At 36.4% G+C, this 16,587-nt stretch overlaps 3 protein-coding genes across 5 annotated transcripts; 2 read left to right on the forward strand and 1 right to left on the reverse strand.

Moving 5' to 3' along the window:
* The first annotated feature begins 753 nt into the window (after positions 1-753).
* Positions 754-5,373, forward strand: LOC110650916 (putative disease resistance protein RGA3). 2 transcript variants are annotated; one of them, XM_058144381.1, is made up of 2 exons: positions 760-4,828; positions 4,933-5,373. In XM_058144381.1, exons 1-2 carry the CDS (start codon positions 1,372-1,374, stop codon positions 4,977-4,979), a joined length of 3,504 nt encoding a protein of 1,167 aa, XP_058000364.1. In that variant the 5' UTR covers positions 760-1,371; the 3' UTR covers positions 4,980-5,373. The 2 variants fall into 2 exon arrangements, with proteins under 2 accessions (XP_058000365.1, XP_058000364.1); XM_058144382.1 differs by lacking the exon at positions 4,933-5,373 and having other exon boundaries at positions 754-4,833.
* Positions 5,374-6,733: 1,360 nt separating this feature from the next.
* Positions 6,734-11,386, forward strand: LOC110650917 (disease resistance protein RGA2). The gene is made up of 2 exons (XM_021806066.2): positions 6,734-10,391; positions 10,955-11,386. The coding sequence occupies exons 1-2, from the start codon at positions 6,941-6,943 to the stop codon at positions 10,960-10,962; spliced, it is 3,459 nt and encodes a 1,152-aa protein (XP_021661758.2). The 5' UTR covers positions 6,734-6,940; the 3' UTR covers positions 10,963-11,386.
* Positions 11,387-12,205: 819 nt separating this feature from the next.
* LOC110650918 (protein NUCLEAR FUSION DEFECTIVE 4) lies at positions 12,206-15,638 on the reverse strand. 2 transcript variants are annotated; one of them, XM_021806067.2, is made up of 3 exons: positions 15,169-15,638; positions 13,424-14,322; positions 12,206-13,065 (listed from the first exon to the last, which is right to left on the reverse strand). In XM_021806067.2, exons 1-3 carry the CDS (start codon positions 15,475-15,477, stop codon positions 12,582-12,584), a joined length of 1,692 nt encoding a protein of 563 aa, XP_021661759.2. In that variant the 5' UTR covers positions 15,478-15,638; the 3' UTR covers positions 12,206-12,581. The 2 variants fall into 2 exon arrangements, with proteins under 2 accessions (XP_021661759.2, XP_021661760.2); XM_021806068.2 differs by having other exon boundaries at positions 12,886-13,065; positions 13,428-14,322; positions 15,169-15,592.
* Between the last annotated feature and the right edge of the window lie 949 nt (positions 15,639-16,587).

A 16,587-nucleotide genomic window follows, 5' to 3' on the forward strand; every position in this document is an offset into this window, starting at 1 on the left:
TATCTTTTTATTTTTATTGTATTTTTTATTTTCTATTATTTATTTTCTACTCATCTAAATATAATAAAAATTAAAAAAAAATATATTTCCATTCTCTCTCACAATTTACCCAAACAGAGCGTAAATGAAACATTTTGTTTTTCTTTTTATTAATTACCCTACTGGCCTACTTGTCATTTCACCATGTCCGCGTGCATGACTTGATTTCCTTGGCCATAAAAATGTTTGGCAACGAATCTACTCAATCTAATTATATTGATTCATGACTTATTAGCATTAAATTCATTGTTTTTCTTAGGTGTTCCCCATGTCACTAAAAATTTCCCTATTCCAATTTCAAATGGATCAAGTAATTTCAAATGGTTGGAAAATTATTTAAGCAATAATATCTCGTTGCCCTGGCTTCAGCTCATGTTTCTTTTCTTGGCAATCTTCAATCAAAACTAGTGCAAGTTTTTTTTTTTCTTAAAAAAAAAAAAATTAAGTTCTCTTCTTTTATTATTAACAATATGCCTTAATTCAGTAATTGGAGTTGGAGTTGTGTTTAGAATTGTAAAGTCCCGAGTTTGAATCCAATCAGAGTTAAATGTATAAAAAAAGATCTAAAAATTATTAGACTGGTAAATTGTAATTAATGTGAATGGGATAGGGTTGGAATATACTTTAAATAAAAAGCAAAACCGTGTTGCTAGCCTCCTGCAAGTATCATTAGCACCGTGTCTGAACTCTAGAGAAACTTCAACTAGGAAAGATACTTCAAAGAAAACAACACCATACGTTGCTCTCATCGACAATTTCCTAGATTTACTTGCCCTGCTACGTGTCATTAAATGAAACAGCAACTTTGCCTGCTTATCTCATGGTTAGAGAAAGATTCTTGAAAGAATAGTTAGGTAATTGTCATTGGCAAATTCCTATGCAACTCGTCAATGTTCGCTTTATAAAGTTTGTGTGTAATGAAATGTCAACTTTACCTTCTAGCTCTTATTGTCATCAACGCGGCATGACTTGACTTAACTTGGCCTGGCTTTAGTTAGGGAAGGCTTTGTTTTAGGAAGGAACCTTGGGAGAAAATCATTCTAATCTGTAGATTCTCCTATAACTCATCTATAAGAATGGATGGGATTGGAAGCGTATGCACAGATAGAAACTCATCCTCAAATATTTTGAGTGTTTCAATATATAGGAGTGTGATACGTATTTGCTTTTCTTGTTATTTCTTGGGTGTTAAAGATTTTATTTGAATTTCTTCTTCTTTCTTGGGGGTCAGGATTTCATTTGTATTTCTTCTTTTCTTTGGTTCCAGAAACCATATTTCCAATTGCTATTCTTTCTTTGAGGGAATCTTAAGAATTGCTAAAGATCAGAGCTATGGTTAATCCAGTTTTTCTTGTAGTCAGTCCTATTGTTAGTCAGATAGCTAAACTTGCTGCTACCTTGATCAAAGACGAGTTTCTTTTGCAATGGGGTCTCAAGAATGATATGGAGAAGCTGTCGAGCAATCTAACAGCTATCCATGCCACACTACATGATGCAGAGGAGAGGCAACTAGAGGAGAAGCATTTAAGAGACTGGCTTGGAAAGCTTAAAGATGCAGCTGATGATGCAGAGGACGTACTGAATATTTTCGCTACAGAAATTTTTCTTTGGAAGAGAAAGCATGAAGCACGCAGAATTCCAACTCCTATAAGTTCAAGTAAGATTCTAATTCAATCGGAAACTGCACATAAGATTAAGGAAATTTCTGCAAGATTGGGGGTAATTTCTGAAGAGAAACAAAAGTTCCATCTCAACAGCAATGTCAATGGTGGAATGTCATCACAATCCCATGACCGTCCACCGACAGATTTTTTTGTGGACACAAAGGATGTTTTTGGTAGGGAGGATGATAAAGAAAAAATAATTGATCTGTTGCGGTCAGATAATTCTGATGAAGAAGGCAACCTTTCTGTCATTCCCATCATTGGAATGGGAGGACTTGGCAAAACAACTCTTGCTCAACTCGTCTACAATGATAAGAGGGTAGAGGAGTGTTTCAGCCTGTCTAGGATGTGGGTGTCTGTCTCAGTTGACTTCGACTTGATAAGGATCCTTAGAGGGATAATGGAGTCCTATTCCAAGATGAGTCTCCCTTCTGAATTATCCGCAGACCTGGTAACGTCTCGTTTCCGAGAATTTTTGCCTGGTAAACGTTTTTTACTTGTTCTAGATGATGTCTGGAATGACAAATACGAGCTTTGGGAGCCACTTCTGCAACTCCTTAAATTAGGGAAGAACGGAAGTAAAGTTTTAGTAACCAGTCGCAGTCAAAGGGTTGCGGATGTTGTTGGCACTAGACCTGCCCACCTTTTAGGGTATTTGCCTGAAGATAAATGCTGGGAGCTGTTTGAAAGAATTGCATTCAAGAAGGTTAATCTTTCAGATCGTCTGCTAATAAAAGAGTTGGAGGACAATGGCAAGGAAATTGTTGCCAAGTGCAAAGGTTTGCCTTTGGCGGTGAAGGCAATGGCGGGTATGTTGCGTGGCAACACTGATCCAGCCAAGTGGAGAAGAATTTCGAAAAGCAATATGTGGGAGTTAGAAGATCAAAATATTCTACCAGCCCTTAAATTGAGTTATAATCACCTGCCATCTCATCTGAAGCAATGTTTTGCTTTCTGTTCTATATTTCCCAAGGCCTATGCTTTCGATAAGAAACAGTTGGTCCAACTCTGGATGGCTCAATCCTTCATTCTTCCCACAGGAGAAAATAACGCAGAGGAGACTGGAGCTGAATATTTTGATTTGTTGCTCACGAGGTCTTTCTTCCAACTGCTGAACATCGACAAGAAGGTGCTATACAGAATGCATGATCTTATCCATGAATTAGCACTATCAATTTCAGGTTCTCAATGTTGCCTAGTCAAGGATAACGAATCAGATATCCACCCTGGAAATTCTCAAAATTGGCGTCATGTTTCCCTGCTTTGTCAAAATGTTGAAGAGCCTTTCATGAAGATAGCTGATAATTCCAAGAAGCTGCGCACACTCCTATTGCCTCGTGAGCACTTGAAGAATTTTTGTCAGGTCCTTGATAAGTTGTTTCATTCATTGAAATACCTTCGTGCCTTGGATTTGAGTTCAAGCACGCTTCTCGAATTGCCAAGCTCTATTGAAGAGTTAAAGCTGTTGCACTACCTTGACCTCTCTCAGACAGAAATCAAAGAACTTCCCAACTCAATATGCAACTTGTGCAATCTACAAACTCTGAAACTCTTGAGGTGCCTTTGGCTTTTCGAGCTCCCTAAGGACCTTGGCAATTTGGTTAATCTCTGTTTTCTTGAGTTGGATGATATGTTCTGGTTCAAATGCAAAACTTTGCCACCAAATATTGGAAGCTTAAAAGGGCTGCACAATCTGCACACATTCAGGGTTGGCAACCAGACTGGATATGAACTCAGACAATTGAAAGAGATGGCGCATCTTACAGGAACATTGCACATTTCAAACCTTGAAAATGCAGTTGATGCAGCAGAGGCTAAACTGAATGAGAAGGAGAGGCTTGAGAAGATAGTTTTTGAGTGGACTAGCAGAGAAGTCAGTTCACAAGATGAAGCAGCAGAAGAGACCGTGCTTGAACGTCTTCAACCTCACTCAGATCTCAAGGAGCTTGCAATTTCTCACTACGGAGGAGCTAGATTTCCACCTTGGATGACAGATGGGCAGCTCAGGAAGCTGGTCAGCATTTCCTTGTATAATTGCACAAAATGCAAAGTCCTCTCCTTTGATCAACTACCCAGCCTCAGGTCTCTCCATATTAAAAAGATGCAGGAGTTGGAAATACTGCAATGCTCCTCCCTACTTCAGCTAAGGATTAGTGACTGCAACAGACTGACAGAGTTAACTGAGTTCTTGCCTTACCTGAGAGTTTTGAAGATCAAAAGATGTGCTTCATTGAAAGCTCTTCCTGTGACCCCATCTCTGATGTTTCTGACACTTGTTGACAATCTTGTTCTCGAGGATTGGCAAGAAAAAGTACTGCAATTAATCTCCAGAAATGATCAAGGAGAGAATGTCAGCCAAATCCATCATTCTTTCATGGGTCTTCTGGAGATGAAAGTCATTGACTGCCCCAAGCTGGAAGCACTTCCCCGAGTCTTTGCTCCACAGAAACTAGAGATAAGTGGATGTGAACTGTTGACTGCCCTCCCGCCGACAGGGTTTTCACAGCGTCTTCAGCATTTAGCACTAGACAGAAGCAATAATAGAATTTTACTGAGGAAAATACCTGAAACGAGCTCTCTTTACTCCCTGGTCATTTCCAATATGGCAAATGTAGTATCTTTACCGAAATTGCCTCATCTTCCAGGGCTCAAGGCTTTGCACATCCATAATTGTGACGATCTTGAGTCTTTATCTGAAGAAGAAGAATCATTTCGAAGCTTAACATCGCTCAGGTTATTATCCATTCAAGGCTGTCAAAAACTTTTGACATTGCCAAATGAAGGGCTACCAACTCTCCTAGAGTGTTTGAGTGTTAGCTCTTGCCGCAAATTGCAGTCTCTAGGCAGCAAGGAGACTTTGAAGAGCCTTACCTCGCTCAAAGACCTTTACATTGAGGACTGTCCTCTGCTGCGGTCCTTTCCTGAGGATGGCCTTCCTACTTCTCTCCGACATTTGTACATCGAAAAATGTCCGGAGCTGACTGAGCAATGCAAAAAGGAAGGAGGACCAGAATGGTCAAAGATCATGGACATCCATGACCTGGAAATTGATTTCATAGAGGAGTCTTCAACCCCAAAATTGCCAAAGAAGAAACCTTGGTATCGTCATGTTTTCTGTGGGAAAGGTTAGTAAGATAACAACTAAGCAGCAACTTTCTTTTCACTTGCTAATTGTTAACAGCTTTCAGCCTTAAGAGATGGGGTTAAAATGATTAAGTTCAATTTGCAGGAACTGAAGACTTGAAAGGAGATGGATCCAAAACACATACTGTGTAAAGCATCGCAAAGTGATCAAGCAGCTTATTTCTGGGTTGGAAGTGAAAACCGAAATCTTTGCAAGGATACAATTAATATTTATATCTTCCAATAAGTGTCACTGGATGGTTTTAGAAGAAATTGATTTTCCTGCTATTTTATTTGTCTCATGTCTTCATAATTCAAGTAATGACCAGTTACCCAGGGAGCAACAACTGCTTATTTGATCAGTCTCACCATGCACATTGGAGAGAATTTTTTTGTAACTTGTTGCTCCATGCTGGTTGTTGGCTTTGTTATCTAGTGTTTGCTTTGAGGCTTGTTTTTCTTGCCCAGTAGGGTCTTGCTTGTATTTGTAATTTACCTGCCTGTATTTCAAATTTCCAATTAATAAGCGAAGCATCTGGTTCCTGAATTTTCCTTTGATCTAATATCTTATTTATTAATGTTGTGGCCAGGCACTGCTAGTTTCTCCCAATGTCTTTCTTCCCTTCTTTGGAAATGGTGGTTTTACAGGATTTTGATGCTACAAAATGCAATGTCAATATTCCATTGTTTATGTTTGATTTACGACTAGGCGTCCATAGTTTCGCACCATTTTAATCCATTTATGTTTGATTTACGATTAGGAATCATGTTCCTCGATCTCCCACAATTGAAACACGTCCCATTTCCCTCTCAAAAGCCAATGAAAGCAAGGACTCCTGTCTCTCAAGGTTGAAGAGGAACAAAACCACAGCATTTGAACGTCGTGGCACTTGCTACCCGCGTCTGGCTCTCCTTGGGCGCTCTGCTGATGGGCTTGGGCCTAGCCTGTTGTGCTTATTGTTGATCTACTTTTAAAATTTTTATTTTCTTTTAAATTTTGAAAATTCATTAAAAAAAAATAAATTTTATGGTACTTAGAAACAGAAACAAGAGCAGAGCCAGGGAATTTTTATTGAGGAAGTCGAGCTAACTACATCAGTAAAATTATTCTCATACATACATGCATAATACATATAAAATATATGTGTAAATAAAAATCACACAAAATATCAAACTATAAAATTCATATATTCAAAGTTGAAAAATAAATATAATTTCAAATAGTTAGATTATATGTATAAAAACATAAGATTAAAATATCATTAAAATTAATAGACATAAAAATTAGAGATTGTTAAAATAATAAAATAAATATGTCGTATAAAAAAATTTATATTTAAGTTAATCAATCCAAAATTTAAATGAGCATTGAGATTATTAATTTTATTTATTTGTATATATGTAAATAAAATAATTTTTAATTTGAATAAAATAAAGAAGAGAAAGTAAAATAAGAAAAAAAATTAAGAAAAATTTATATTTATCTATAGAAATAAAGAGAAAAATAATATAAAAAATAATTTTAATTTATAAATATAATAATTTGAATAATTAATTTTAATTAAAATTTTTTACTTATTTAATGGCAATCAAACACTGTTAATATTTAAATTTAAATCATAATATTTCTTTAAAAAATATAATATATAAATTATAAATTATTATAAACAACATAAATTGGTCAATTAAAAATAAAAATTTATTACATTTATTTTTTTTATAAATATTTATAGGAATTAATAAAAATTTTAAAGAATTAATTAATATAAATTATATATAAATAAATCTATCAAAATATTTTGAAAATATTTGGGGGCAAGTTCACCCTTAGCCTCCCTTAGTTCCGCCTCTACTCAGAAAAATTCCGTAAAATTCTCATCTTTATTTCTGGGAAAATTTATTATTATTATATTATTATATTATTATTACAACATAAAAATTAAATTTTTTTATTTAATTTATTCTATTATAAATTAAAAATAAAAATATTTGGAATCCCCAAGCGTGTGGACTAGTCCAATGTGGTTGATTCATTCAAACATAAATGAGCAACGCTCCTTGGGTTTGGTGATGCAAAACCATACTGTATCTTCCTTCGGAGTGCCAGCTACTAGATGTTTGAAACTTCGGAAATCCAAGAAACCACCATGGGCGACGGCAACCCTAATTTATCTGGAATTATTCGCATCGTTAGCAGCATCCTCCTCGACCCTTCTATCTCTTTGATCAAAGACAAGTATCATTTGTTCAAAGGCGTCAAGGAACAAGTAGAAAAGCTCTCAAGCAACTTATCCGCCATTGAAGCCGTGCTTCAAATAGCTGAACAAAAGCAACTGGAGGAATCCCATTACAGAGATTGGCTTCGAAAGCTCCAAGGCGCTGTCTGGGATGCAGAGGACGTGCTAGATACCTTCAGAACAGATGCTTTTCTGTGGAAGAGAAAGCAGGAGGTACTCTGTTTTCACCCTCCTTTTAGTTTGAGTAAAACTTCCTATAAATATGATGCTGCGCTTAGGATCAAGGAAGTTTCGTCGAAATTGGGACGAATTGCTGACGAAAGGAAAAATTTCTCTCTAGAGTTTAATGTTGATGGCGGGAATGCTCGAAAGGATACGCCCATTTGTCTTTCTCTAGAAACAGAGTTTTTTGGTAGGGCGGATGATAAGGAGAGAATCGTAAATTTGCTGATATCAGATGAATCCGAGAAACAGGGGAAGGTTTCCCTTATTCCCATCGTTGGAATGGGAGGTATCGGCAAAACAACTCTTGCTCGTGTAGTCTATAACGACAGCAGGGTAGAGAAGCATTTTGAATTTAGGATGTGGGTCTATGTCTCCCCACACTTCAATCTTACACAGATCCTGAGAGAGATGATGGAATCGTATTCAAAAACTTCTCTCCCTTCTAATTTATCCTCAAGCCTTGTAGAGTCTCAATTTAGGGCATTTTTGCCTGGAAAACGATTTTTTCTTGTTCTAGATGATGTCTGGTCTGTGGATTATAATAAAGATTGGGAGCCCCTTCTACAGTTCTTAGAAATGGGGGAGAAAGGCAGTAAAGTTTTACTTACTACTAGAAACGAGAAGGTAGCAGAGATTGCGTGCACAAAGTCACCTCACATTTTAGAATGTTTGCCTGAATACGAATGTTGGTCCCTGTTTAATAACGGTTTCAGAAGTGGGAATATGTCAAGCTTGGTGCAGGAGCAATTGGAAGACGTTGGTAAGAAGATTGTGCGTAGGTGTGATGGTCTGCCTTTGGCAGTAAAGGCTATGAGGAATCTCTTGCGTGGTAATGTGGAAAAAAGCAAATGGCAAAAGGTTATGAATAGCAGCACAAGAGAGCTAGAGGACTCATATTCACTTAATATTTTGCCTACTCTAAAATTGAGCTATAATCACCTTCCTTCTCATCTAAAGCAATGTTTTGCAATTTGCTCCATATTTCCTAAGGCCTATGCTTTTTATAAGGAAGAGCTGGTGAAACTCTGGATGGCTCAAGGCTTTGTTCAATCTAGTCAGCTGGACAGAGCAGAGAAGATTGGAATAGAATATTTTGATGAGTTGTTAGCAAGGTCATTCTTCCAAGTCTTGAATATTGATGGTAAGGTGCAGTACAGAATGCATGATTTTATCCATGACTTAGCACAATCAGTTTCAAGCACCTATTGTTGTCAAGTTAAGGATTTCAGATCATCCAGCTTCTCTGAAGAGCATCGACATATGTCTTTACTTTGCCATGATGTTGAGCAGTCTTTGTTGAAGATTGTTGATAGTTCCAGCAAGCTGCGCACGCTTCTATTGCCTGGTGACCATGTAAAAGACTTTGGGCAAGCCCTTGGAAAAGTGTTCCATTCATTGAAATACATTCGCATGTTGGATCTGAGTTCAAGCTTGATCCTGGAATTGCCAAGCTCTATTGAAGAGATGAAATTGTTGCGTTACCTAGACATCTCGAAAACTGAAATCAAAGTGCTTCCTGACTCAATCTGCAACTTGAGCAATATTCAAACACTGAAACTGCTAGGTTGTCCTCGGCTTTTTGCATTACCCAAGGACCTTAGGAAGCTTGTTAATCTGCACTACCTTGAGCTGGATGAAATATTCTGGTTCCATTGTAAGGCATTGCCACCAGGGATGGGAAAATTAACCAATTTGCACAATTTGTCAGCATTTCAGGTGGGCTGCAAGACTGGATATGGAATTGAAGAGTTGAAGGACATGGCATATCTCAGAGGAACATTGCATATTTCAATGCTTGAAAATGCAGTTAATGCAAAGGAGGCCAGACTGAGTGAGAAGGAGAGCCTTCAGAAATTGATATTTGAATGGAGCAACGGAGACTTCAGTTCATATGATGAAGCAGCTGAAGAAAGGATCCTTGAAGACTTGCTACCTCACTCGAATATCAAGGAGCTCCAACTTTGGAACTACAAGGGCACTAGATTCCCAACTTGGATGAGAGATGGACTGCTTCAGAATTTGGTCACTGCCGCATTAAAACATTGCACAAAATCCATAACTCTCACTCTTGGGCAGTTGCCCCTTCTGGAGGCACTCAACGTCAAAGGATTGCAGGAGTTGGAGGCATGGCCAAACATGCAATATCCTTCCCTGCGTAGGCTAAAGATTTGTGACTGTCCCAAGCTAAGAAAGTTGCCTGATATCTTTGATAAGCTAGAAATTCTGACGATTAAAAAGTGCAATGCATTAAAGGTGCTTCCTGTAACTCCGTCTCTGGAGTCCTTGGTGTTTGTTGATAATCCTAGCCTGGAAGACTGGAATGAAGTAACAGTATCTGAAGGGGAAAGATTTTCTCTCTCAAAATTAGCAGAATTAAAAATAGTAAACTGCCCCAAGCTAAAAGGACTACCCCAAAATTTTTCCCCACAAAAACTGGAGATAAGCAATTGTGAATTGTTGACTACCCTCCCATCAACAGAGCACGCGCAAAATCTTCAATGTTTAGCATTAGATTCATATAGTGATGGAACATTACTGAGGGCAGTACCCAATACCAGCTCTCTTTACTCCCTCATCATCTCCAACATAGAAAATCTGGTATCATTTCCAAAATGGCCTCATCTTCCTGAGCTCAAGGCTTTGTACATCCACAGTTGCAAGGAACTAATGTCTTTGTCACAAGACGAAAGACCATTGCGAAGTTTGAGCTCTCTCAAACTCCTCTCTATCAAGGAATGTCCAAAGCTTGTAAAATTGCCAGCTGAAGGGCTACCTTCTTCACTTGAGTGTTTGAGCATTAATTCTTGTGCTGGACTGAAATCCCTGGTCCCTAAGGACATACTGAAGAGTCTTACCTCACTCAAGGACCTTTACATCCAGGATTGCCCCCTGATTGATTCCTTCCCAGAGGATGGCCTTCCTGAATCTCTCCAGCATTTGCATATCAAGGATTGTCCATTGCTGACCAAACGATGCCAGAGGGAGAATGGAGTGGGTCCAGAATGGCCAAAGATCATGCACATTTCTGACCTTGAAATTGACTCTACCAAAATCTCAACCTCTCATTCAGCACCTTGGTATTGTCATTTCATTTGTGGTGGAGGTTAGTACTATTATTTGGTTGTGTATTTTCATAGATTGTTACGCTTTAATGAAATGAATTCATAGCTATCATCTTTACTGAATTGAATCCTTCTGTATTGGGATTCTATACTTCTTAGAAAGTCAAGTAGAGATTCACAAAATAAAATGAAGGTTCAAATGTTTACGGGAGTAATCCAATAGCAAAAACGAATCTTTTAGATGCGCGTTAGTTTCTTCTATTTTAAGTTTCAGATTTTAAGATATCAAACATGAATTGATACAGGAGAAAAAGATTTCTAAATGCCCTATTGTAAATTTGAAATTTTTCTACCAAAGAATTGTAATTAGACGACAGTCCTAATTCAAGTTGAACGATTTGAACTTGTAACTATGCCAAATAAAAGGAGTTAAAAGAAAGGAATTACAAATATAATTTCTCTCTAATTTATCAAACTTCACACGTTGCATCCACTACCGAACAAAAAACCAAGCTTTACAATATATATTATAGTGAGTTTTCAATATGTAGTTATAAACACTGACAAAAGATTACATCTGATGTTGGTGTCAATCAATTTGCAGATATGTAACAAAATGCCTGAATCTGATTTTGAATAGCAGCAAAGCTGAACAGAGAATTAAGACAGAAACAGCATAGACATTGTCTGCCATTTATGGTGATCCAGCAGTTGAGAAGGGCAATCAAAGGAGTGCATTAAAAAGTCTGGGTACAACAAAGAGTACATGGAGTTTGGCATGTGGGATTTTCTTGTTTCATTGGGTTTGTTACTAATATGCTAGCTGTTGAAGAATCTTATGAATTATCAGAAAATCATATGATTAGTAGAAATCAATAAGTTGATAGGTGCTTGCATGAAGGGGTAATTTTTTTTATGTTTTATCATCAAATTGATGGCATGCCATTATACTTTGTATATTCCATTATAAATATACTCTTATATATTATATTAAACACATAAGTAAATAAAATGTAGCTTTTAAGGATTTTTGTTAGTGGATTTAAGCTAGCTACTAGCTGGCCAAACCACATAATCTTCTCTTGTTCTTTGATGTTTGGGCTATTCTTGAAGATGCTAACTTTTTCTTTTAGTAAAATATAATTTTCATTTATAAATAACTGTACGACATCTAAATAAAACTTATCTCTTAAATCTAACATATTTGTTGAGATCAAATATGCTCTACGCTATTATGATAACTTGTTACATCTATTCACTAGTAATGTTAATGCATCTATTAGACTTGTAGTGTATAATCCAAAGCTTCTTACTCGACAATAGTTTGGATTTTGGAATATTTATGAGTTTTTATTTCCTCTATTAATTACATTTGTATGTATCTAGATGAGTTGGGTACAGCTAAAAGCATAGCAATATGAATGATGATAAGTGAGAATTGAAATTGAACATAATTTTTTTTAATATGAATAAAAAATGACAAACATATCTGGTTTTTATACTTTTTACATAGAAAGCAGTTGAGGGACATTGGTTGATTTGGTTTTACATGATGTAGCACACTAAAGATCTGCATACATTGATCAAACAAGTTATATTTGTAATTCTGACTGTCAAATTTTGGTTTTTGTATTTTGTGCATTAAATTGCAAGATATCTTTTCTTGGTTTTCTTGATTTGGAAAAGATTGGGCAATCAACTCTTCAAACCCTCAGTGAAGTGGTTATTTCCTATTTTCCTTTGCAGATCAAGCCTCCACTTCTATGTAATGTTAGTGTCCTAACTAGGACCTTATCCTTGGTTTTATTCTCGTTATATTTATGCAGTTTGTGATGACCTGTCCAAGTAGCCCAGGTTGGGGCTAATTCCCAGACTAAAATAGTGATTACATATAATGAATGTATTTACAGTCATGATCTATATCAAATATGTGCCATCTTTTCTATACCTTCTTTAATTTGCAAGTTCTTGGAATTAATTTTTCTTCTTTCTTGGTCTAAGAGCAGTATTTAGGTTCACATAATGAGCAACACAAATGGGGTAGCCCTCCCTCTCCCTAAATCCCTCCCATTCCAAGTGTGTGGGGGATTGATCTTAGATTTTTTAGTACAATGCCAAGTGACTTCACTATTTTGAGCTGGCTTGCGCCCACAATATCTTGTATTTTCTTCTGTGTCCTTTTTCTAGTATATAAAGTACATATCCTAGTGACAAAACGGTAATTTCTTAGTTTAGGAGGATTGTGTCCCGTTTCGGCTGCTTTCAAAACGGTAATATGCATATGCTGGTCTGGTTCGCAGAAAAAGCACAGAGCTTGCAGCTACACCTACCAATGAAATGCAACCCCAGGCTATGAAGGTCTTCAAGTAGCATTGCCTACCCATGCACAACATTTCTTTCCCCAACAGGCTCTCCAGCAAGTTTGTGCTTCCTGCATTGGAATCATATACTATAGCTGCAAGAAGGCCATAGAGGAGTGATCCAATAGGAATGTTGGTGATAAGGATGTTATGATTGACCCCAGCATTGTTTGGCCCAAATATCTCAGATGTGATTGACACGGCCGCTGAAAATACAAACCCGGAGCTTAGTCCAACCAGAGTGGTGCAAGCACGCAATGCTCCCTCACTGCCTGATGCAACAAGCAAGAAGAAGGCAATTGGTGTTGGCACAATTGCAACTGCTAACCACCCGGTCCTCGCGAAGCACACCTTGCTGCATTTGTAAACTTTCAAAACTTAGTTTTTTTTTCTTCTGTTTAACTAATACTGCAAGTTAGTTCAAATTTCTGTAAGTTCAAGTACTGACTAGGTTTTGCATGATCCATTAATACTTAAATATATAAGGACGAAACCATCAACAGTTCAAGCAAATTTTTCTGGTTATGCCTTCTTTAGGGATGCAGTATACCTGACACTCATTCTTCATAAGAGAATCATCTCAAATTTTTACAATTACCTTCTATGTTCAAAACTAGTAAAGCATGTGGTCTAAAGGCAATACATCAATACTCATGTTTCTATTATGAATAGTGATGTGTAAGCTTATATTTAATTTCACAGGAAATACATACTCACGCAGGAAATCCGGGGCAGCTGAGAGTAAGCGGCCAAAGAATGAGCATGTTGAATAGAGGGTAATGAGGGAATTAAGTTCTGAATAGTATCCCAGAGACTGTGCAATCTGTCCTAGATTATTACTGTAAACCAGCCCGATTGTCCCTCCACAGAAATATGCAATGTAATATATCCAAAAATCCCACCTACGCACTAGCACTGGAGCTGAGTGCTCTTCACCAAGCATAGTTAACCTATCCTTCTCCAATATCCTTCCCAAACAAGAAAAACAACTGTCATTCTCCATCACCCCATAAGAATTCCCATTTGAGCCATTGCCGTTTTCACTTCCTATTAGTTCTTTAACAAGATCAAGATCATCAGTGTCAACCAAATTGGAGCTTGAACGTTGAGAATGGAAAATTGCATGGATGGTATGCCTAGCCCAGTTCCTTGCACAGACAATGCCTGGCAAGCACAAGGGAAGGACTAATAGAAGAATAGCACCCCCAAGAAGGAAGCATGCTGTTGAAGCAACAGAGGATAGTGAATTCAAGAGGAGAAGATATAGGCCAGTGAAAATGGCGAGAAAGTTGAGGACAAGAAAAATGGAGGAGTCATGGCGAGCGGCATCAGGGGAGAGCTGATACAAAGGCGGTTGGCGTAGGATGGGGAGTAGTGCCAGGACAGATACAAGTAGAGGGACAACTGCATTTAAAAGGAGGTAAAGATTGTCATTTTGAGGGTTTATTGCATTGGCAATAAGAGTATAGATTGCAGCACTAACTCCATTGAAACTGATGGTGAGGGATAATGCTAATGCTCTGTCAGTTGCAAAGTTTTTTATGCAAAGAACATAGCACACTGTGTTGAACCAGCAAATGCTGCATCCAGCCGTCAAGCATAGGAGAAATACCTGCCAAAACATAGTCTTGTATCTTTGAGTGGAAAGCAACAACCAATTAAAAAACTACTGTTCTTCCCTTCATGGCCTCAACCCCACCAAAAAAGAATGAGATTACATATCAATCCACGATTTATTTGAAATTGAAATCAAGAATTAATTTATAAGTTTATGGACAAGAAAAATACTCCTAATCAAAAATAAAATTTAATACGGAAAATAATATAACCATGCAGAGCTTGAGAATATCTTGTTGAATAAATCAGAGTCAATTTTGGACTTGAGTATTGTGATATAACTGAAATGTAGTAGTATTGTAATAACTTTAGAAAAATGTGGTGATGCATAATTATAATTAAATGGAGTCGTCCTTGTTTAGATACCGCTCTCCGGCCTGACCCTATATGAAATTTCACAAAATTCCTCCACCATGGTATTTAAGAAAAAAAAAGTTTTTTTTTTCCCAAGAACTAATAGTTTAAAAAAAAAAACATTAATCAAAGAATTTTTTTCTAATTTTTGTTTCAAAAAAATTCCATTTTTCTAATTTTTTTGAAGAAAAAAAATGATTTCCCAAATTTCTACAGATACGTTGGGGTGTTGGTTGTAATAGAAAGTTTCCCAAATTTCCCAAGAAAATTCACTGGCTTTCCAAGAAATTAGGGAACAAACACAAAGGGGAAAACAAATAGAAAATGCCAAAAAGAAAAAGAAAAAGAAAAAAAATAAAAAGTAATAATTTCCGGGACATTAATGTAAGAATTTTCGCAATGTATTAGTAAAGCAGAAACTCTAAAAAGAAAAAATAAAAAGAAAACAAGAAACCGATTATTAGATTGACAAAAATGGAGGACTAACCAGAACATAAGGTAAAGTGATGATTTTGGAAATGACAAGCCATTGAAGACCATAGCCAACGAGCCCCATGAAGGCAGCCATAAGCAAGACAACCCACAAAGGAAAATGCATAAGGGACAGCCCAGAACACCACCCAAAAGCCTTTCCCATATCAGATGCCACAGCCAAGTAGTTCAGTTGCACCTGAGATATCCCAAGAACAGATTTATAGGTGGAAGAGTATGATGAGAAATCAAAGTTTGTTCCTGTAAATGCCTGTATCCATGTTGTAGCTACTAGTATCATCCATTTTCTTGACTGCCCTTCCATTTGGTTACACAATAAACTTGTTTTTCTCTGCCAAAACAAATTGCATGTTCTGAGAGAGAAAACAAGAAAAGAAAATACAGGGAGATGAAACAGATATAATAACTAAATTTTGTAGGGATGATTGTTTATATATATATTAGTGGCGGTGGTGGCTGTGTGACTGTTAAGGGTAGAAATTTGGAGGTGGGTCTCTCTTTTGTCTCTTTTGTACACCACATAACGAGTTGTTCGAATGTTGTATACTTGTATTCATCCTAACCACATTAATTATCTATTAATTAAAGTAATTAAAATATCACTTACAATAATTTTAAATGTACTAATTAATGTAATAAATTAAATTAACTTAAAATAGAACAAAAATTCTATGAAATTTCTCCTGCATATATCCTCTAAGTTCACTTATAATTTAATCCATATGTTAACAGTTGATTAACAAACTGCTTGGGATTGGTTAACAAAATTACCAGTCTAGTAAACAGCTTAGCGATTAATTTTTTTTTAATTTGAAATGACTGAAGGCTTAAATTTGTAGTGTAAGTGAAAAATTAGAAATTTTTATTATAATATTAAATTTAAATATTTTGTCATTTAAAAATTCATATCTACTTAAATGGAGTCGAAAAGATTTCAAATTATTAGAAATTAATAATTTGAATCGATGTAATTCGATTAGGATTTTTTTCACTTTTAAAATATAGGATATTAGAAAGTCTCGAATTTGAGTCTATTTCGCTCTTAATCACTTCATAAAAATATAATAATAACAATAACAATATGAATTTAAAAAAAGAAGGATGAGAATACATTATAATTAGCCAACATGAGTTTTAAATATTTAATACATCTCTAAAGTCCAGATCTGAACTCTTATATCATCTTCCTCTTAAAAAATATTATTTATTATCATACAAAATAATTTTTTATTATTTTCTTTCCTCTATTTCTGGTACCAACCTTCCTTGAGGTAATTGAAGTTGAAATTCGGATGCAACAGTGGTTCGCAAGAGAGCATCCTTGCCTGGACTAGCCTAGCACTTCTTTTCTCATACCAATTTTATGGCCCTTTTTTCAATGAATATCAATTCAATTTTGCCCCATTCGTTTGGA

This window comes from Hevea brasiliensis, chromosome 3 (genome assembly GCF_030052815.1).
Source record: "Hevea brasiliensis isolate MT/VB/25A 57/8 chromosome 3, ASM3005281v1, whole genome shotgun sequence".
Classification (NCBI taxonomy): domain Eukaryota; kingdom Viridiplantae; phylum Streptophyta; class Magnoliopsida; order Malpighiales; family Euphorbiaceae; genus Hevea; species Hevea brasiliensis.

Excerpts from the sequence above, each read along its gene's own strand:
- LOC110650916 (XM_058144381.1), top strand. The coding sequence starts at position 1,372 with ATGGTTAATCCAGTTTTTCTTGTAGTCAGTCCTATTGTTAGTCAGATA. Across the intron at positions 4,829-4,932 it reads TCATGTTTTCTGTGGGAAAG|GAACTGAAGACTTGAAAGGA; the intron begins GTTAGTAAGATA and ends TTCAATTTGCAG.
- LOC110650917 (XM_021806066.2), top strand. The coding sequence starts at position 6,941 with ATGTTTGAAACTTCGGAAATCCAAGAAACCACCATGGGCGACGGCAAC.
- LOC110650918 (XM_021806067.2), bottom strand. The coding sequence starts at position 15,477 with ATGGAAGGGCAGTCAAGAAAATGGATGATACTAGTAGCTACAACATGG. Across the intron at positions 14,323-15,168 it reads TCACTTTACCTTATGTTCTG|GTATTTCTCCTATGCTTGAC; the intron begins GTTAGTCCTCCA and ends ATGTTTTGGCAG. Across the intron at positions 13,066-13,423 it reads GCCCCGGATTTCCTGCGTGA|CAAGGTGTGCTTCGCGAGGA; the intron begins GTATGTATTTCC and ends TTACAAATGCAG.